At 43.8% G+C, this 21,709-nt stretch overlaps 2 protein-coding genes across 2 annotated transcripts in view; one reads left to right on the top strand and one right to left on the bottom strand.

The window, feature by feature from the left end:
* Positions 1-21,709, top strand: part of ascc3 (activating signal cointegrator 1 complex subunit 3) — a 296,191-nt gene that overhangs the window by 18,718 nt on the left and 255,764 nt on the right. The window contains exons 4-6 of the mRNA XM_080751624.1: positions 648-841; positions 1,150-1,539; positions 10,330-10,447. Coding sequence (XP_080607750.1) covers positions 648-841; positions 1,150-1,539; positions 10,330-10,447 — 702 coding nt within the window. The remainder of the gene's footprint in view (positions 1-647; positions 842-1,149; positions 1,540-10,329; positions 10,448-21,709) is intronic.
* On the bottom strand, positions 19,028-20,155 carry LOC308307998 (kelch domain-containing protein 3-like; the record flags this gene model as incomplete). The annotated part of the gene is made up of 1 exon (XM_080753351.1): positions 19,028-20,155. The coding sequence occupies one exon, from the start codon at positions 20,153-20,155 to the stop codon at positions 19,028-19,030; it is 1,128 nt and encodes a 375-aa protein (XP_080609477.1).

The raw sequence follows: 21,709 nt of genomic DNA, 5'->3' as shown, positions 1-21,709 counted from the left end.
AAGCCGCCATTCTGCTCCGCTACGTGCGAGCGGAGGCTGAGATGCTTTTAGACCATTTTAATTGGTTTAAATCCTTTTCATCTGGTCTGGCTGCTCCTTGCCTCTCTCTCCACAGACACACACCCACACCCACCCACCCACCCACAACCCATTTTTCTCTCTGCGTCTCTGACATTTCTTTTCCCCCCCTCCCCTAATTGGACAATTAGTCCGCATTCCTTTTGTTAAGCCTGCTTCTAGTTAAGCTTTAAATTGTTTGGAATATTATTCAAATGAAATGCAGTGGCATTACAGTATCTCTTTTTAAACGGCCAGTGCTTTCTTTTCTCCAGCCTCTACATCTTCTCAGAGGAGCAATTTAAGGTGCTACCGCTTAGCAAAGAATGTGTCTCCCGGTGAAAGAAACAAAACAACGCAGAATAACATACTGTAGGCTAGCTTTTGCAAAAGCCAGATACCCCTAATGGTAACAGCATGGTGATAGTAGTTGTTGCACAATAATCATAATCATTAAAATGACGACCGGTACAAACCTCAGCTAGAAATTGCTCTTTTGAAATGGGCTTAATTTGTTCACTAATGATTATGACAGCCCATGATGATGATATGACTCGCTCAGTACCTTGTGTCTCTTCTTCCTTTGCCAGTGGGGGTTGAAAATGGCCAGGACGCCATCGAAAGCGCCGCCGTCTTTCTCTTCGAGACCTTCCACAACAAAGACCACGTGGGGACGGAGGAGTCCAGGGCCATAAAGCAGATGTTCGGCCCCTTCCCCGCCTCCGCGGCCGAGGCCTCCTGCGCGGCAGTGACGCGGGCCGTGGCTCCACTCGGAGAGTCCCAGGTCAGCAGTGCTGTTAATATCCTCGACTAAAACTAAGACTAAAAACTTTTGTTGACTATTTGTTGAAAAATAGATGTACAAGCTTGTACACCGCTTGTAGATTGGCTATTTTCAACCAAGTATAAAATCAGCCATTACGACGTCACCAAGATCAGCCAAAATAATTTTTTAACGACAAAATCAACTGTAGATTTAGTCGACTAAAATATGACCGAAACTGACAGTGGCGACCGGAAATGGCCATGACACCAGACCATCACTTTGACTAACTGTAATCTAAATTTGCTGTCAAAATGAACACTGCCCAGGTGGAGGACTTCGTCAGCTCCTACCACAGCCGCAAACTCAACGCCTCCGCCTTCGGACGCAACATCGCCTTCTCCTACGACTGCTACACCCTCGACCCCGTGGAAGAGCTGCCCCCGGCCGAGGGCTCGGACGAGGACGCGGGCCTGGACTTCAACAGCTTCCTCAACAGCCACCACCAGGGTGCCCGGAGCAGGGGCGCGGGTCAGGGGGACGGCTCCCCATCGGGGGCTTCCTCTGCCCAGGGCTTTGGGGACGGGGTCACTCTGAGGGCGGAGGTGGAGAAGTACCTCGACGGAGGCAACATGATCTCCTCCAGCCCCGAGGAGCTCTGCACCTCCCTGTTCGAGATGCTGGCCTCCCACAAGAGTGACGACGAGCTGCAGAATGAGGTTAGTATGGGCTGCACGCTAGGGCATTCACCAAATATTCGAATATTCGAATATCAAAGTCACTATTCGACGTTGTTGACCGAAGTCGAATATTCGTTTATTTTTATTTTTATTGTTTTCTCTTAAAATATATATAGTTTATAAAACTTGGCTAGATAGGAAGTCATAAGAATGAGCTTTCAATGCCCTGGTGGATGAATTTGTTAATGCTCTATACCAGGGCTTCTCAAACCTTTTTACGTTGTGACCCCCAAAATAAACATATTTGAACTGGGGACCCCACCCTGACAAGCACTTGGAATTGTAGGTATTACATTTAATGTGACTCGGTTTCACAGATAAATATTGTGAAAATAGCAGATATACTGTGAGCATGTAGATCTGCTATTTTCACAATGTTCGCCTCTTGCTTACTAAATATTTGACAGTTTGGCGAGTCCTGTTGAATATTCGACTATTCGAATACTTTGAGGTCGAATAATTTGAATTCTAAAAATCACTATTCGTGAATGCCCTACTGCAGTGTTTCTCAAATGGGGGTACGTGTACCCCTAGGGGTACGCGGAGGTACTGCAGGGGGTACTCAAGATAATGGCCCCCAAAAATATAAATAGAAGTATAAACCATGATACTATTATTCATAGTTAAATAATTAACTACAATTGAATTAGAAGGAGAAAAAACTTTTACTGTTATGTTTAATGATGACACTTGGAGAAACTTGTTGTGAGCCTGACAGTTGCCAACCCAACTTACATATTAGGCTACCAGGCAACTGGTATGTGTTTGAATGTTGTTTGAATGTAATTTTCTAGAATTTAAATTTAAAACGCATAGATTAAAAGCTGCCGTTTCATTTGCAGTGATGTTGAAAGAGAACACGGTAACACGTGTGAAATCAGTGGTGGAAAAAGTACTCACATTTTATACTAAAAGTATCAATGAGCAGATTGAGATCAGCATGACAGAACAGTTAGCTTAAATGGGACTAATAGTAGTTTGTCAGTAGTCAGTGTCAAATTAGGCAAAGTACAAATTGTATTTAAGGCAGGTGTGAGATTCAAGTTAGAAGAGAGGCTTAGCTTACAAAACTGCAGACAAATTGACAGGAAGGGTGTAAATGTTAATGTGTCTGATAGCTGAATGTTTGTGAGACAAAAATTGTGAAAGAAATTGTGCAATTGTGTCTGGATTCTTAACCACTGACGAGACAAAAGTTATGAAAGTAGCTGTTTATCTGCACTTGAATGTGCACTTGTGGGCTATGTTTCTCTGTTCTTCCCTATTCTGAGATATTGTAGGTATTTTGCGAAACTCTCCTCCAGAGAAACACCACAATTCTTTCACATTTCACAAGCCCTAGTTGCTTATTTTTGGCTTATTTTTATAGACCTGGTTGCTTGTTGTGTTTTTTGTCATGTCTAACTCCCGACTAAGATGTTATGGCCACAGTGTTGAAACTCTCACCCTTTTTTAACTTTTTGTGAAAGGGGGGGTTATAACGTTATATACCGCTAGTTATGGTTTTAATTGCAGTTGGGAAAATGTTGTTGTCGGGTAAAGGGGGTACTTGGATTAAAAAGTCTGCGAAAGGGGGTACTCTAGCCAAAAAAGATTGAGAAACACTGCCCTACTGCACGCCAGTAAGGCCAGACCCATGACACATTTTTGGGGTCCGATGTCGACTGGAGAGTCCGACTGCCGATGTTTAAACACTTAATTTTTATTCTCTGTTTTGTAGCAAACAGTAAACATACATGTACGGTACTGTATCTGACATGTTATTCGACTACCAATGTTTTGACCGATATTTTCGAATACATTTGAAAAGTTTAAGTTTAAACTTTTTTTTAAAACACAAATAGACACATTTAAAATGTGTGAACATTTTCACCAATAATGAGCGTGACACATCGGCTATACTAATTTCCGATACTGATGTTGTACACATTTCCAATCTGTGAGATACTGGCACTGGTTCAAAAAAAGGTCAGGTGTAAGACTGAACTTGGCATTTCAGCAACGTAAAGTTTGATCCGTCCCAGAGGTAAGGTTAGTGTCATGGCGTTACATCTGATTGCCATAACCTTGACCTACACCGGGGGGTTGTCTACAGGGCTTCGTCCAGGGGTGGTGGTTCTACTCCCGGGCCATGTCAGCCATGGCCTTTATGTTCTGAACCACAAGTCTGGAATTGCTATGAGCAGTTTTGACCTTAACTGAAGATGAAGGCACTTTAACATCCCCCGGGGGATTTTTTTTTTAACCCATTTAGGCCTAGGATTATTGACTACTTTAACCATTGAAAAATAGCAGATATACAAGCTCACAGCGCGGCACCGAGTGCCGCGCTGCGAGCTTGTAGATCTGCTATTTTTGAAAAAATCATGATTTTTCTTTGCAAGTCTTTGAATATATCTATTTAAAAGCGAACATTTGTAAATCAAATATTTGCTTCTGGGGGGTCCCTGGAACGACATATTTTGAGATGGGGGTCCGTGGCTAAATACCTGTAATTTTGGGGGTCCTTGACATGAAAAGGTTTGAGAACCACGGATTTAGAGGAAGGATTTTGAAGTCGGGTCAAAAATCGGGTCAAAGATATTCATAGACTTGCACACATTTTCACGATTTTTCAAAAATAGCAGATCTACAAGCTCGCAGCGCGGCACTCGGTGCTGCGCTGTGAGCTTGTATATCTGCTATTTTTCTAAGGTTAAAGCATACAATAATGGTTAAAGTGGTTAAAATCTAACGCGACTCGGGCGCGTTCCAGGTATTTGAGAGTTAATGAATTATGCAGCCGATGTTTCCCGATTTCTAACCACTTTCAAACTGGCATGCCCTTTATGGGCATTTCACTATATTCCAAAAATCTTTACCTTTATCTAAATTATCTCAAAACTTTTATCAAATGAAATCAAGTATTATGTTGGTAATCGGTGATCTAGGATTCTCCAACATACTGTAGGAATCGTCTTTGGATCCAGATAAGAAGTCTGGCTTTCAGTCGGGCTCTTAGGTCTTTACACACAAAGGGAAAGTTAAAACGGAATGCAGATTTCAGTCTTAAGCTGCCTGGATTCTGTACATTCTATACAGAGGACGCCGAGACCTTGTGATTATTTAGAGAGGATTTGCATTAAGGTCCTCTGTATTATCAAGTCTTGTGAGACTTATGGTAAAAAGGCAGGAAGACATCTGAAGCACTGTAGACTCAGGGATAAACACTGGGCTGTTGGCTGATTTAAGAACAAATGAAAACAACTCATTAAAAAGTTTTGGCAGGTTATTGGGGGAACAGTGAAAGCGGTGGTACATCTCCCATCCTATAGGCCAGGGGCTCTCAATCTGTGGGTCGGGACCCCCAGGGGGGTCCCCACGGGATCTTTTTGGGGTCCCCAGATGACAGTGAATTGACAGTTTAAGGACATTTAATACCTTTCTAATCTTAGGACCAGGTTCAATCTGTGTTTTTAGATATGTTAGTATTTCAGCATGCTACAACTGGTCATATGATGCATTTTGCATCATATGACCAGTTGTAGCATGCTGAAATCGGCTGAAATACTAAAATATCTAAAAACACTGATTGAACACAAAAAATAACTCAGGATTGTGTTGATCGTGTCCCACACAACAATAAAATAAGATCTGGTTGTCCCAGAGGTGACCTGGTCCTTTAAAGAAAAAGACCATTACCGCATCAAAAGTAATCAACAAACTATACAATAAAAACTGGTCAAACATTTGCCAAATTGTTAAATGATATAAGAAAGAGGCAAACATTTTTGGAAATAGCCGATCTACAAGCTGACAACGCCTTGCAACGCGAGCCACTGCGAGCTTGTAGATCTGTTATTTTCACAATATATATCTGTAGAACCGAGTCAAACTGTAATGTCTCAGCTTCTACTATTTCCAAGTGCTTGTCAGGGTGCGCTTCCCCAGTTCAAATATGATTATTTTTGGGCGTCATGACTTGTAAAGGTTGAGAACCACTGCTATATGCCATTGGTTCTCAAAATGGGGTCCTTGAGGCAGTTCCAGCCAGGGGGTCCCCAAGGCAAATGATTTATATAAATGGACCTGATGGGTCTGTAACTCAAGGGTGCATTTGGTTCCATTTGTACATTCTCAGAGTTAAAACACTAGTGATTTTACAGTGTAGTTTTGGATGACTGATATTTAAAAAGAAATGCCATCAAATGGGGGTGCGTGGTCTAATGCATATCAAACTGGTCGGTTGAGAATCACTGCTTTAGCCATAAAGAATCTTCTCTTATGGGGGTCCATGGCATTTCAAATGGGGCTCTGTACGCTAATTACGTGAGACATACACTTTGACATGATCTACATAGTGCCATATAGACCATATTCACATGGAGGCCATCTTGCCATTATGTTAATAACATGCCACCCTTTGCCACCCAAGGTTTTTCTTTGCAAAATGCAAACATGGCCACCCGGTGAATATGGTCTATAGGCTGCTTCACTCTAATGTTCTCTCTCTCTCTCTCTCTCTCTCTCTCTCTCTCTCTCTCTCTCTCTCTCTCTCTCTCTCTCTTCTCTCTCTCTCTCTCTCATACCCTGTCCAGCTTCAGGCGAACAGAGCAAAAATGAGACTGACACACCAGTTAATTAATATAATTTATTAGGCAATCATCTGTTTCTTCTTCTCTCATGATTGCATAAATGATGTGCTTGTGTGTGTGTGTGTGTGTGTGTGTGTGTGTGTGTGTGTGTGTGTGTGTGTGTGTCTGTGTGTGTATTGAGTATGTTTGTGTGTCTGTAGCAGTAGCTGCTTGCCTGTGGCTTTGTGTGTACAGTATGTTGCACAGAGAGAGAGAGAGAGAGAGAGATAGAGATGAATAATATTCACCTACTGGATTAATAATATTATGTTGAATCCAATCTGAGGGTCATAATTAGAACGCCCCCCCTGTAGACTACGCTGTTGTTTCTTAGCCTGCTGTAAACCAGCTTTAGTTTCCATCCATAAATAATCAGTTGTGTTTCAGAAAGGCTTCCTTTCTTATTTATTTCTGGATTCCTTCCATTATTTCTTTCTTTCTTTCTTTTCACATTGTCTAATAAATGTTTGCTCTTTACTCTCTCTCCACCTTCATCCATTTGCTTCGCTGTCTCTCTTGCTGTCTCTCTTTCTCTCTCTCTCTCTCTCTCTCTCTCTCTCTCTCTCTCTCTCTCTCTCTCTCCCCCTCTGTAACTGTCTGTATGTCCATGTCTGTCTAACGTATTTTGTGCTAATAATTCAGATGACACAACGTTTGGTGGTTACTGTAGGTTCCATGGATTAAAGTTCTCAGTCGCCATCACAGATTTCAGTCATTTGGAAGCATGTTGCGCACCGAAAATAGCCGATCTACGTGCGACGCGTTGTGAGCTTGTAGAACTGCTATTTTCAGTTATTAATTAAGCTCCCTGTATAAGAGCTGTGGAGATGATATCCAAAGTGTTCCCCCGCTAATAAAAACGTTTTCTGGGACACGCCCCCCTAACACATTATGGTGGTGAATAAAAAAGAGTGGTCAGAGCTGATTGGTTCAAATTTAAATAAATCAAACACTATATTGAGTTATAACGATTTTAAAATGAAAGCATCAAGTTTCATCTTCAGGTCTGTCTAAAAGACATCCTTGAAGTGAAGCGATAAAGAAGTTACAAATATGTGATATGCATTTATTAAAATGCCTAAATGTTAAGTGCACAAAGGGGATATGTAGCGCATGCCGCCAGCACTGTGAGGCAAGTAACGAATTGGGGAACACTCCAACACTATGAGTCTATGACATAACTGGTATGTTGAGCACCACCAAGTACTATGTTTACAAATCATTCTTGCACTGAGCCACCAAGGCTGATATTTTGTTGCAAAAAAAGTCACCCGCCAAAGCGTCGGTTGGTTCTGAAACTTACACACCAAATGAAAGATCTGCCCACATTTGGCACTTGACTGGTGTTCATTTTGGACGTGTCTCTCTCTCTGTCTCTCTCTGTCTCTGTGTCCGTCTCTCTCTCTCTCTCTGCCCTATCTATCCACTCTTCCCTCCCTCTGTCTGTCTCTCCTCTGTCTGTCCGTCTTTCCCCTTTCTCTCTCTCTCCCTCTCTCTCTCTCTCTCTCTCTCTCCTCTGTCTCTCTCTCTCTCTCTCTCCCTCTCTCTCTCTCTCTCTCTCTCTCTCTCTCTCTCTCTCTCTCTCTCTCTCTCTCTCTCGCTCCATGGCAGTATAACAGTATATTGTGATACCGGGTCCAGGCCTGTACACTCTGTTCTAATGTTCTCCTCACGTAGTTGACATTTGGAGGCGAACTCACCCACTGACACCTTTAGATGTAGAGTGCCCTTTGTGTGCGCGCGCTCCCCGCTCTCTCCTCACCCCCTCTGTGTGACTCCAAAGTCAACAGCAAAGTTTAAAGGCTCGGCGTCCAGCCGCCATTAGACCTGACAGTGGAGGACCCGCTTCCTATTATTTCTCATTTGTAATGATGACATTTTGTGGATGGAGCTGTGTAGGAGGAGACCATTTTGATTATATATATATATAGGGGATCTGAAAGGTAATTTTGATCGTCGTGTTGCAGTCAGTCTACTACTTAAAGGGATGGGGAGACAGATGGGCGATACAGTTAAAGCATTTCGAACCATGCACGCCGTGACAACGTGCAGTAATGAGCTAGATGAATTATAATGGTTCCAACTCCCTATCGGAAATGGATGTATATGTACTCAGTGGTCTGTGCTGACAGGGCTGCTTTGATTGTGATCTATAGCATGAGGGGTACTATACAGTCGTAGAACTATCCTTGTTTTGCTGTCTTTGGCTGACCAAGGGTTGTAAGGAAGGTTTGCTTGCTGGGTGGCCTCATTCTGTTGCTTGTTCTCATCTACAGTAAGGATAAAAGGCCCTCTGTCACGTATTCCCAGTAGGCCTCACCTCATCCTCCACTTCAACTTTTTCAATCAATTCCCAAGGACAGAATTCATATGAGTGGCCGTAAAGCTTCGCGAGTACAGTATTGTAGGTACAAAACAACCACGCACGCACTTACGCGCACACGCACACAGAATCTGTAAACAAACCATAATAAACAACATCAAACATTCACAGGTACTCATAGAATGAGGGGGGTATGTATATAATACATCACAGAGAGACACAAAGGTAACCCCAACAAAGGCTACAGCTGACCTGACATCATCAAAGTGCGTCTGTTCCTCTAGTCCTCCCGCTGCGATGGCTTTTGCCATCCCTAGAGAAGACCCAGTGAAAGAGCACACCAGTCCTCCATCTTCCCCAAGCAAGCGCCGAACACATTCTGATACCAGAAGACTAAAACGAAATTCACAAATAAATGTTCGTTGACTACCTTTCCTTCACTGACGAAAACCAGACTAAAATGTGGGAGGGACTAGTGGAGGAGAGATCCAGTAGAACTAAAAGACATTAAAAGACATAAAAAGTCATTTTATGTTTGGGCAACATGCTTGAGCTTGTAGATCGGCTATTTTCAGCATTTAACCCATTTGTAGCCGATCCCGAGAATACTCGTGAAAAATACTCGAGTACTCGGAGTGCCGATCCCGAGTATACTCGCACTATATACTGTATATACAGTAAAGCTGGCAATCTTACCATACGGTCCGTTGGAAAGTGCTGGCACGATTGGACTCGCCGATTCATCATCATCGCGGATCCACGTGCACAAAATAGTAATCCCTTAACATGGAGGCCGACGGTCTATCTCATCTTTAATGTCTATTTTCTCCAAAAAACACTTTTGAAGCCAAGGATGGCATTAGATTCTCGCTATTATAACACAAGCTGAAAGGCAACGATCGGCCATTACTGCAACCGCATGGGATGATGACCACTTCAACTTCTGGCCTTCAAAATAAGAGACTGGCCGCGGACAGAGCAGGCGAAAGGCGCGCTGGGCATTTAACCCGTTCATGTCTGGAGCACTAAATGGGTTAACCAAATGTAAAGTCAGGCATTATGACGCCATCAAGGCCTGTCAAAATACATTTTTGTTGATTTAAATCAAATGTATTTTTAGTCTTATGACTAAACCCTAACCCTAACCCTAACCCTTATGACATTTAGTCAACTAAACTAGACTAGAACTAAAACATTTCAGATGACTAAAATATGAAATTACATTTCATTCGAAAGGCTATGAGTAAACTAAATCAAAATCTGCTGTCAAAATTAACCCTGGACACCTGAGGGGAAAACAGCTACAGTATTATTGTTGTTGTTGTTGTGGAACGTTTGTTATAATTTCAAATTACCTCCCTGGCTTCAGGCCTGTTATTTTTCAATTACCGCACCTGCAAGTATCAGTCCCTTGCTTAGAAAGATCCTGCCGGCAAACCTGCAATGACGATCCTGGCTATTGTTTTAGACTAGAGAAACGCAGCCTCCACTCAGCGTATAATTTTCTTCTGCTTCGGTTTTTGTCTCTGGCTCTCTGTATATCGCATACCCTGCGTTTTTCTTGTTCTTGCTCTTTTTCCGTCGTTTTCTTTTCTGTCACCAGCTAAGTGCCAGGTGGTTGTGTTTGGGAGGCTAAGCGGCAGAGCATATTCTGTACCAGGCGGATGGTAATTACCAGGTGCTCATTCTTGGCACTGGAAGGCGTGTTCGGGAGGGGTATAAACCATAGGATGTGTATGCTGTGTGTTTTGTTTACCGCTGTGTGTGTGTGTGTGTGTGTGTCGAATATTCTTGGCTCATCCGACCACTTTTCTGCCCGGTTTCTTCCTCCAGCTGTTTGAGCTGCTGGGCCCGGAGGGCTTCGAGATGATCTCCACCCTCCTCCAGCGAAGGGCGGCCATCGTCGACTCTCTCCTCTCCATGCCGGCCGACCGGCTTGGCCACCTGGCAGGTGAGGCACGGCCCTCTGGCAAACACTAGGTCATCTCCATGGCAACCTCCACCCACTTTATACACTCACTCTCACAGAGCCACAAGGCATGATTATTTGTCTCGATAAAAAACAACAACAAAAAAAACACAGTTTTTAGCACAGGCATTGTATATTCAAAGCATGGACACATGGCTGAAGTGAAGGTCATACTTGGCTGGCCTGAAGATAATTATGCCTCTGTGTTTTCACAAGGAATACCAGAATCATTTCTGAACACGTTCTCTTCAACAGAGAGAATTATCATTTATGTATTACCGTAGACATCTCTTCTCTCTCATTCATACCTAACTACTTTGGCAACGCTGCATGTCTGCCATGTTCTCCCCGCCGCGAGGCCAGGCGACTGCTCCAGATTTCAAAGTCAAACCTGATCCCGCCCGTCTCCGCGTTCCCTTCCCACGCCAGCTGTTGCCTGGGAGTTGTCAGAGCGTTCTCGTGGGGGAACAAGAGCCTGTAATGCAAGTCTAGGGGTCAAAGGGTGAGGGGTGGTGTATGTGTCGTCTGGTCTGTTCCTTTGGCGGGGTCACGACCCCTGGTTGCTGATTCATGTTTAGATGTTAATCGCTACAACAGCAGCCTTACTGTGGAGCCCCGGCCCAATCCCTGTGGATCTATCAGAGCCTGTGGTTTGATGTTGTAATCGATAGCCAGTCTCTTAGAACTAGAGAGGAGAGAGCCTGAAAGGCTCATTACTGCATCTCCCCTGTTCTTCTGGCTCAGTCAGAGGAAAATGAGAGGAAAGAGTCGCACGTCGATTCTCTTTGTCAGGTTAGGTGGGAAAAGACAGCGCTATGTTTTCAGCGCTGACTGTCAGCGGTCAAATTGAAGATGGCAGCATTTCTTAATAAATAGAGCCCGCCGATGCCAGATTTGCAGGCCCGATGCCCATCCTGATTTTAGACGGTGCTAAAGCATAGATTACTTGCAGCGTGTGGCGATGAGACGCATCCCCTTTCTGTATCACGCTGCCTCTGTTACACCTATTTCCTGTTATATTAACCTGGGTAAAATGTCGTGCATTGGGAGTAAAGGGGGACACTTTAATGTGAAGGACAACAGGAAGAGAAGACAGATGTTAAGGCTCTTATCTTCACAGACAATATGTTGTTTACGTAGTGAGAAGTGTTGAGATGGCTGCAGTTGAGCCGAGCACATTCAAAACCTTTTGTATCAATTAAAAAATACAGATCATTGTGGCTCGCGTGCCGGCCCGCTGTTCACTTGTTACGCCAGTGCAACCGGTGACAAAGCTATTATGCCGACGGTGTATATTTACTTTACTGTCTTTACCACACCTACTGAATGGCTCCGCCTAGATTAGGCCCCTCCATCCTTCGCGTTGGTTCAGCAGTTTTTACCACCCCTCACCTCTAGCCCAAACAGAATTAGAACGTCAGACTGATGAGTAGTACTAGGAGGCAGAGATCTTTGAAAGTCTGCTTAGAAAATACAATGTTGTGTTTTCAGGAGTCAAATTGAAGATTGAAGCCTTAACCTCAACTACCTGAGGATGACTCCCTTTGAGAGTACGGGTACATTTTCTACTTTTCACTCAGGATTTTGCGGTGTAGGCATATTCCTACTGCAATGTTCATTTTGGAAACATGGTGAGATTTCTTTCAAACTGATGACAAATGCTGAACTTGAAGAAGTGTTGTTTGTTGTTTTAAGATATCTAGTGTGTGCACTCTGTTGGCACAGTGGTAGGACGACGGCCCTACGTCCATAGGGGATTTTTGCCTCTGCCAGCAGGGGGGGGGGGTGGGGGGGGTGGGGGGGGGGGGGGGGGCAAGATTTTCTCATGAGGAAAACTAAAAAACTAAAAAATATATTTTCAGTAATGCTATAGCCTAAACCAGGGGTCTTCAACAGGGGGTCCGCGACCCCTAGGGGGTCCGCGGAGGTACTGCAGGGGGTCCGCGAAATTATTGCTTAAAAAAAAAAAAAAAAAAAAAAAAAAGAATACAAAAAAAAAAAAAATCCCCACATTTATGTTAAAAAATAAATCATGATTCTATCCATTTTGAATAGCTTGAATACATGATTACTATGCAATTGACAGATTGTTGATATTATTGACATTGGTTCTCAGTTAATAAGTAGTAGGCCTATGTTTAGAAATGTTAGTGGTACGGCCCACCCTGCTCGCTGTAACTTGTACATGTTTAAAATAAAAAATATGACGTAGGCCCGACCCCCCCACCCTACGAGGTGGTAGGGGGTCCCTGCTCCATCTCCCCATCAGTTTGGGGGTCCCCGGCCTGAAAACGTTGAAGACCCCTGGCCTAAACTAATAACGTATCTGTGAGAACTCAATGGCTAATGCAAGGCAGGTGCTTCTTCTTCTAGAGACCAACTTGATTTTTTTAAATTATAAATAAATAAATAATAATAATCCCTAATAATAAAATAATAAAAAGTCCCACTAAAGATCAAATCAAATCCAAAGTCTCGTTTCAATTGTGGCCCTTGTAGTGTCAACATTCAACAAGCAACAATACAACAAACAAACGGTACAAAAAATTACTCATCAAAAATATGCAGTTCAATCAATTCATGTTGGACCTTGGGGTACACGGATCGGTTATAAATGGGATCATTTTGTATTGGAGTCCGATATTGGCAGACGCAACACCAGTTTGTATTCCCTACCAACAGAATAGGTTCATTATCTGTGAGCTGATAACGATCTTGTGCTTAAAGTGAGCAGAGATGTCAGTCAGTATTGAGTATTGACTGAAGGCAGTGGAATAGCCTAACTATTTCGTACAGCATGGTTAACCACGTGAACCCTAGCGACCCTATTGTGGCTGGATGTCCTAATAGGTGAAAATATGCAGATCTAATCCTCATGCCTTCAACATGCCTTCAACATCAGTCGTTCATTCCTCTTATATTTCCCCCGACTCTCTCTCTCCCCTCCATTTACCTTTTTTACATTTCCTTTTTCTTTTCTCATTGAGGGCGGTCTAAATGCTCCTGTTGTCTGCACGACTGTCAAACAGCTCGATCCATTAAAATGCTATTGCCTAAAGATTGGCCGTTAGGTTTGACTCAATCCCTCATTATTTCACCTTTTTATTTTTGATTGATTGAAGGCCAAACTGAAGAGTATGCCTGATTTATACTTGGTTGCGCGCCAGACTGCCGGTGTCGTGCACCGAAAATAGCACATCTACAGTCTGACAGCGCATGGCGTTGTCAGCTTGTAGATCTTCTTTACTTCTCTCATGGTGGCAAGAACAAAGCTCCTGTTTTCTGAATGACTGTGTCGAGCGGCTTGATCCACTAAAACGTTGCCTAAAGACTGGCTGTTAAGTGTGACTCAATCCATCATTATTTCAATATATATATACAGTATATATATTTATTTTTTCCCTCCTTTGTCTGTTGAGGGGTTGCAATGAGAGCGTCATGCCGATCGGACGGCGTTAAGTTATGCACCCGGATGGATGAGGACGAGGCTAAAGCCTTTCCTTGCCGCTAGGCTCTCTATTTCTGTCCTTATTTTAACCCATTTAGGCCTAGAGTCATTGAATGCTTTAACCAGTGAAAAATAGCAGATATACAAGCTCACAGCGCGGCACCGAGTGCCGCGCTGCAAGCTTGTAGATCTGCTATTTTAGAAAAAGTCGTGAAAATGTGTGCAAATCTTTGAATATATGTATTTTCAAAGCGAACGTTTGTAACTCAAATTTTGCTTCTGGGGGGGGGGGGGGGTCCCTGGAACTAGATATTTTGAGATGGGGGTCCGTGGCCAAATACATATCATTTTGGGGGTCCCTCACATGAAAAGGTTTGAGAACCGCTGTCATAGTAGTAGTCTCTCAAGAACAGACTAACTGAGCTCCAGTTGAGTGAAAAGGACCTTTTCTTTGAAGATGGCTGGCCAGATTGCTGACATAGAAACATAGGTTTTTCAAAAAATCTTAGAAGGATTCAAAAGACACTCATAGAATCGGGTCAAAATTCTAATTTTCACGATTTTTCAAAAGTAGCAGATCTACAAGCTCGCTGTGAGCTTGTATATCTGCTATTTTTCAATAGTTAAAGCATAAAATAATGATACACAATATAGTGTACCCGTTCTGAATGGCTTAATACCTTTCATGAATAAGAGAAGTGATAGAGTATTATCTCATGCTAATAGCTGCAAAGCCTGGTGTCGTTAAGCCCAGTATACCTAGAGGTCTCCTGTGGTCGCCGCCGCGGCGTGAAACCCGCACCACCTACGCAAATAAGAGTCTTGAAACGTGCTTTCATACTAGCTACCCGTGCATCCCATGTGGCAGGAAGCCAAATTCATTGATTCTGTATGAGATTGTATTTCATAGGGGTTGATGGCGAGAGAGCTGCACCGAGGCTATAATGCTCACGGCAGCGCGTCTGCCTGCCATGCCCGTTTGTTACTTCAAACACCCCCCCACGGCGAGCCAGAGCCGCGTGTCTGTCTCCTTCTCAGTTTCCCTCTGTTGTTGAGATCTCTTCACATGCGCGGCTGACTCCTGTTATTCTCCCCTCCTTTTAATGGGAGCCGAGTGAGTCGTGAGTGGTTGGAGATATCGGCGGAGAGATAAGGACGGATAATTCGTCATTGCCGCAGCTGTCGTCAGTTCCCCTTGCACGAGGCAGCATGCAGGCATCAAAGACGAGAGTAAGATTAGAAGCAAAAGCTATCGCCTTTTCAGAATTCTTCTTGAACCGCTGCGGAAAGTCACACAAGCTCTTTCCAGACACCTCTGCCGCCCCCCCCCCCCCCCCACCATTATGCAGCCTTAAGGCATTTGGTATTCATAGCTCCTAAATATGGACTTTAATAGACTAGCAACTCAGCAATCGGTCATTATCTATTTGTGTGTAATTGATTTGTATGAATATTTAATCAACCTATTTGTAAATAAGCTGCCTGCTGAGTAGTGCGGTGTAAAATTCTTTATTGTTTGACTGGAGGGTTGATGTGCAGCTTGGCCAGGGTTGTTAGTGTGGAACTTTTGACCTGATCACCGGATACAGCAGTAGTGTATCACTACGGTGACACTGGAGTCAACGTGGTCCCACCATGACCCGAGCAGACTCATCTTCATTTTGCAGTGTGCAACTGAGAAGGTCTTTGTGATGATGTGAAGGGTGTCAGGGTTCTTTATGTAACATTGATACTGTCTCTGTCGCTATCCAAAGGTTAATAGTTAATATTTAATCATTCTGATGTATTAACTTTCTATGCCAGTGAAGCGGGGTAACGTTTTTAAAACTTGAAAGAGCGTCTTGAGTCGATTGGGCCTGGTTTTTAAAGTACAACTTTGTTTTTTTACAACAAGGGTTCATATTTTAGATTGAAATTAGAGAAAAGAAAGGATGAGTGTTAAAATGTGTTAAAATGTTTTCATTTATTGCTTTCTATTGTTTTAGCAATTTTTGTATTTTGATTTCAGTGGGTGGGGGCATGCGTACAAGTGGCTAAATATGTATTTTTTAGACACAATAAGCCGGCAATTTCTTTGTTGCTATTTACACCAGCTCCCATAAGTCATATCTGCCCATGAAAGATTGCGGTGCATCTTGGGAATGGGCTTGTTGTGTCTAAAAATACATATTTAGCCACTTGCAAATCAAAATCGTTAAAATCACTGAAACGATAGAAAGAAGTAAATGAAAACATTTTAACACTCACCTTTTCTTTTCTCTAATGACTATCTAAAATACGAACCCTTGTTGTAAAAAAAAACAAAGTTGTCCTTTAAGGCGCTCTGCTTCCCTGCAAAAACGAAAAAAAGAAGAATATGCCAGAAAAATGGATCTTGTTTTCTTCCTTTTTTTAGCCTGGATCCAAACCGGGGTTCACGTAACGCACGTGGCGAAGGAAGTTTTGATAGGCTTCCTATCGCCTGTCAAAAACTTCCTCTGGCAGACAGCTTTTCAGATTAGCGTTGCCAAGACAACTAGGGGTGAGATCGGGATGGGTGGGATTTAGCGGGAGTGCCTGTCTGCTGCTGATTAGCTGCAAAATTTCACTTTTCAGCTCGGCACGCTGCGCGCTGTTTGTCAATGTACAGCAGGGGTCTTCAGCGTTTTCAGGCCAAGGACCCCTTAGCTGAGAGAGAGAGAGATGAAGCAGGGACCCCCAGATTCCATTTAGTTTCATTGTTTGACAGCACGATCGTCAGTGTATTTTGGATTCATGTCAATTTGTGTTTTCAGATATTTAACCACTTGAACCGTCAATACTTAATAAACTTGACCTTTCGCTCTGTACTTAGTTAGCTCTTTTTTCCCCTCTACACCAAACCTCTTTGCCGAAAATAGCCGATCTACAAGCCCGATCTGTGAGCTTGTAGATCTGCTATTTTTGGCTAAAGTTCTCAGAATATGGACAATAGGGTTCAAGTGGTTAATATAAAAAAACAAGAAAAACACTAAGATTTGGACACCCCCCCCCCCCCGTTGTTACTGAGGACCCCCTAGGGGGTCCCGGACCCCCTGTTGAAGACCCCTGATGTACAGATATATGCAGTCGGCCGATTTCCACCAGGTCTCACGGTGGCTGATGAAGGCAGCGGTTTATGAATGAAGAGAGAAATCTGCCCCACAAGTCTCTCTCTGTGTGTGGTTGTCTGGAAGGTCCATAAACCAACTCAAAGATTTACACACTTTGGACACTGACTGTGGTGATAGATGGCATCGTAATAACTAATTGAACAGTTATGCCCATCGAGTTTTAATTTCTTGTTCATTATTGGCGGGCATAAAGTGTACAGTGGCAGAGAACATGGGGTGAGAGAGAGGGGCAGTGTGTGAGAGCGACTTAAACACTTAATCCCGATTTTTATAGATCAGCAATTCGAAAATAGCCTATATTATCCACAAGCTCTCAGCGCTTCGTGCCTTTTCCACCAGGGTAGATCATCATTGTTCATTGGCCACCTTCGCCAGTGTGAAAGTGGCTAAATGGACTTTATTTGACCTTGTTACATTGTTAGTACTTTATATGGATGTACTCGTAGATGGCCAGATGGTGCGGATGTTGTAAAGTGTGTCCTTTCTGTTAGCCTTTTGCAGGTAATTTGCCTGTACATCAGGAGCTGCACACAGCACATGCAGCCTGCCTGTGCCTGCCCACTGTGCTGGAACATTAGCATGTTATGTTTGCATGCTGGTGTGTGTCGATGCAATGCGGCTTGCAAAACATCCCAGTGATGCTACACAGGCCTGGATGCTACACGTGTGTGAGTGTGGGTGGGTGTGTGTGCACGCACTATGCATGTACTAACTATGTACACAGAATAAATTCTAGTTAACGATTAACAGATACCCTCAATCATATTCAGCTAACTTCACAATTGCCCCCCCCACCCAGCCACACCCCCAAGCTCAGCGGCGGCAGAGGGCTCATGCGGCGCGAGGGAAAGAGCACTGGGTCTACTACATCAAAGAGCGGGGAGGGTTTGGAAATGAAGGGCAGATGATGTACATCAGCCGTGTCAGCGGGTTAGGGGGTACTGACGTGACCGTGTCCCAAATGTAGCGATAAAGAGAAGAGGAGCCTTTGAGATGGAAATCTCCGGGGCGAGGTGGAGAGGCGGTGTCTTAGACACAATAGAAACCTTCAAAAGAGCCTTTTGAGGCCTGATAGACCCTGGGATGGAGAGAGAGGGAGAGAGGGAGAGAGGGAGAGGGAGAGAGAGAGAGAGAGAGAGAGAGAGAGATGGTCTTTTTAGCACTCAATAAATAACTGGATCGCCCTAACTGTAGAGTGAATGTATTTTTAAGATTCGAAAGGAAAAATCTTTTGAGGCTGCTTAAAAGATTAAACTTGTCTAATGTCTGGACACAGGCCAACGCCCCCCCTCCCCCCCCCTCCCTGCCCCGCCCCAGCAGTGCCAGCTCTCCCACTGTATTTCCGTCGTCCACCCTGTCGTGGAGGTTGTCAGGATTAGAGAGTTTGAATAAGGCTTCATTTCCCCTTGTCCCTGCTCCCCGTGGGAGGGCCGTTTGGACCTTTAATCCTGTACCTGGCCTGTAGTCCTGTTCGTAATTCGTTGTTGGGGGAATTTCTCACTTGAACTGAGTCAGTGGGTCCCTAGACATGAAAAATCACAACGGTGCTTGTCCGCCATAGTGGTATGAATGGCGCAATTGCCAAATCAAATATGGCTGTCATCCGCTATGATGAAAATCCAACCTGCTCGGGGAGAGACACGTTTAGCGGTCGGTCACATACGCTGCTCCTGTGATGAGAACCGGGGGCCGTGGCTAGGACACGGCGCTCCCCCATACCTGTTTCTCTCCCAGGGGGAGGGTGGATGCAGGAGGTCACATTGTGAGACCCCCTGCATCCACCCCCCCGTGAGACTCTCACGGGAGGACACAAAGGGTGTTCACGACTTTTATTTTTTCAGTCCATATATATGCCAAATCATCATTAATATTACATATATAGCCGTTATTTAAATAAAAAATATATATATGTCGCAATTCCTTCATCTCCGTGTCTGTGGTCAAACGAGTTGACTTGGGGGGCTGAATCCCCGCCTATTCAGATCACTGCAGAGTGCAGTTGGAGGAGCGGGTCGTCTGGGCTTGGGCTTGGCCGGGGCGGGGCGGCCCGCTCCTCCAACGGCCCGCTCCTCCCCCTTCTGCGCACTGCAGTGAGGGATACTTGGCCAGTTCCCACCTGATGTTGTGTGAGAGTTCTGACTGCTCCAGACCGTACTGAATAACTGCTAGCTTACATAACGTCTTCAGACTAGGACTCAAGTCTAAGACATACAGGTCACCAGGTGTGTTGTCTCCTCCAAAAAAGATGATACGATCTCCCACCATGCAACAGCACATCTTAGATGTCGGAGACGGGCGTTTCCCCTTGGGCTCAACCTTCTTCCAGGAGAAGGTCTCTGGACTGAATTTCCAGATTTTCCACACTTCATTTAAGTACTGGTAGTAGGATGTATAGCCACCAAATATATACAGTTCTCCATTGTAGGTAAAGGCTGAATGACTCGCAAGTCCTTCTGGATGAAGCTGTGCTGAAGGTGGGTTCATCCAGCAGTTGGTCTCTGTGTCAAACACTCTGATGTAGTTGTCCGGAAAGCCCCCAAATACAAACATCTTTGTCCCGATGATGGTGGCAGAGTGATATGATGAAGCAGGTGGAGGAGTTCCTCTGGTGTTAATTAAAGACCAGACCATAGTGGTGGTGTCCAGCCTATAGGTGTCATTGCACTCTAGCATGGAACCATAGTTCCATCCTCCATGGATAAACATGACCTTCCCCAAGACACAGGCTGAATGGTGGTACCTCCACTCTGGAACAGTTCCTGAAACCTCCGGTTTGAACCATCTGTGGGTGTCAACATCAAATGCATAAAGCACATTACAGTAAGGAGCCCCTTCATCATTACCATAAGTAGCCCCTCCCCAGAGGTACACAGTATCTTCAATCAGGACAGCTGTGTGGCCCTCACGCTTAGAGGGAAGCTCAAGGTGACGTTCTCCTCTTCCAGGTGTAACAGGGGTCAACTTCATCCAGAGAAAAGACATTGTGTTGAAGATGCGCACATCAATCTGATCCTTGATGGTGCTTAAGAAATAAACCAGGCTTCCTTCTGCTACAGCTTGTCCAACTCTCCGGTTTCCTCCGTTCCGTGTGGCCACTGTCCAATGAAGCATCTCTCTAAGAGTCTTCCGCCTCCTTCCTGTCTTCTATGTCTTCACCATAGCTCCTCCCCCTGCAGCATCTTATATAGACTATAACCAGAGCTGAGTTGTGATGTCACACGCCGCGCAAACCGTTGTCATGATTACCGTTGTTGTCTGGAAAATACCCACACATCTCCATTTAGAGGCCATGCGCTAGACATCATCGTACCCGGAAGTTATGTGGGAACGCCTACTGAGTGGCAAAAATATACGTTCTGGCCTTGACAACCCATACATCCAAACAGAAAAGTCCTACTGATTGTAAAAAAAACCTCACCAACCATGTATACAAAAAGCTTGAATTATCCTCTTTCTATCTGCAAAGTGTTTGTTTCACAAAAATCCACCATAGACATGTTATGAGGTACTTTTTGTCAATAAGTTCTGGGCAGATGATTATTTTTGATGCGTGATATTTAGAAACACGTGGTACGCAGGACCCTTGAGTGATGGTGTTCAAAAGGCCAAACTGTTTCTCCCCTTAGCTAGTGGTACGACCCATGATGTCAGTATGACCTTAGCTAGTGGTACGGCCCATGTCAGTATATATATGTACACTGCATTTTCTGTCTTTTACGTTGATGCATAGGAACCATGCACACCTTTAGAGATTAATAAAAAAAAGAAAAACGCTTTAATGGATAACAATTAACAACTGGACTGATTCTTGCCAATCACCAATGGAGGGTAACAAATGCAACTAGAAAAATATTGTTCCTTCGAAACAATTGTGGGCTCGCTTCAAGCCAGAAAACAATGGCTATAAAAGCACAAAATGTCAAGATCGCAGGCAGTGCTCTCTTTGACGTTACTGGCGTCAAAGATTGGTCCATTTTGTTCCAAAAATGTGTTATGCAAAAGTTGACCCGCTGGTGGCGCTATAACAGGCCAATGTGAGAAGGTTGGTATCTGTTCCTTGACCTATTGGGAATGTGCTTGCAAGATTTCACGCACATCCCAGGCTGTGTTCATGATTTGAGGTGTTTTTGGCTTTGGACACTTTATCGCTGCTTGCAGCTATATGTATTATTATAATTTTATAATTTTTTTGTGTGCACTTCATAGGCATGTTAGATAAAGGTCCTTAGATTGCGTGTAGAATGTTTCATGCAAATTGCAAAAAAAATCCTAGAATAAAAACGGGTTTAAGCGTTTTACAAACTGCTCAAAATTATATAGCGCCCCCCTTTGGCCATTTGGGGTAAGATTGGTTTCAGTGATATTTGAACTAACCCTCTACACTATTTTGTCATGAAAATGTGACTTTGCATGTATGTTTTAGAGGCAGAAGAATAATTTGCATAAAAATGCAATATTGTTTGAATTATTTAAAAAAGCATGTTTCAATGTTAAAGAAATCCGATCTGACAGATCTTTAGATATCGGTCCAAAGTTCACGTAAAAAAAGTTTTGTGCACGTGACGCGAAAATTCCAGAATAAAAGCGGGTTTACGCGTTTTACAAACTGCTCAAAATGGCGGAAAATTAAAGGGCGGAGCTTACTTAACAACGACACAGATGTCT

This window comes from Nannobrachium achirus (assembly GCF_963921795.1).
Source record: "Nannobrachium achirus genome assembly, chromosome: 2".
Lineage (NCBI taxonomy): Eukaryota > Metazoa > Chordata > Actinopteri > Myctophiformes > Myctophidae > Nannobrachium > Nannobrachium achirus.
The sequence above is the reverse complement of the archived record's forward strand: the minus strand, read 5'-3'. Positions and strand labels throughout refer to the sequence as shown.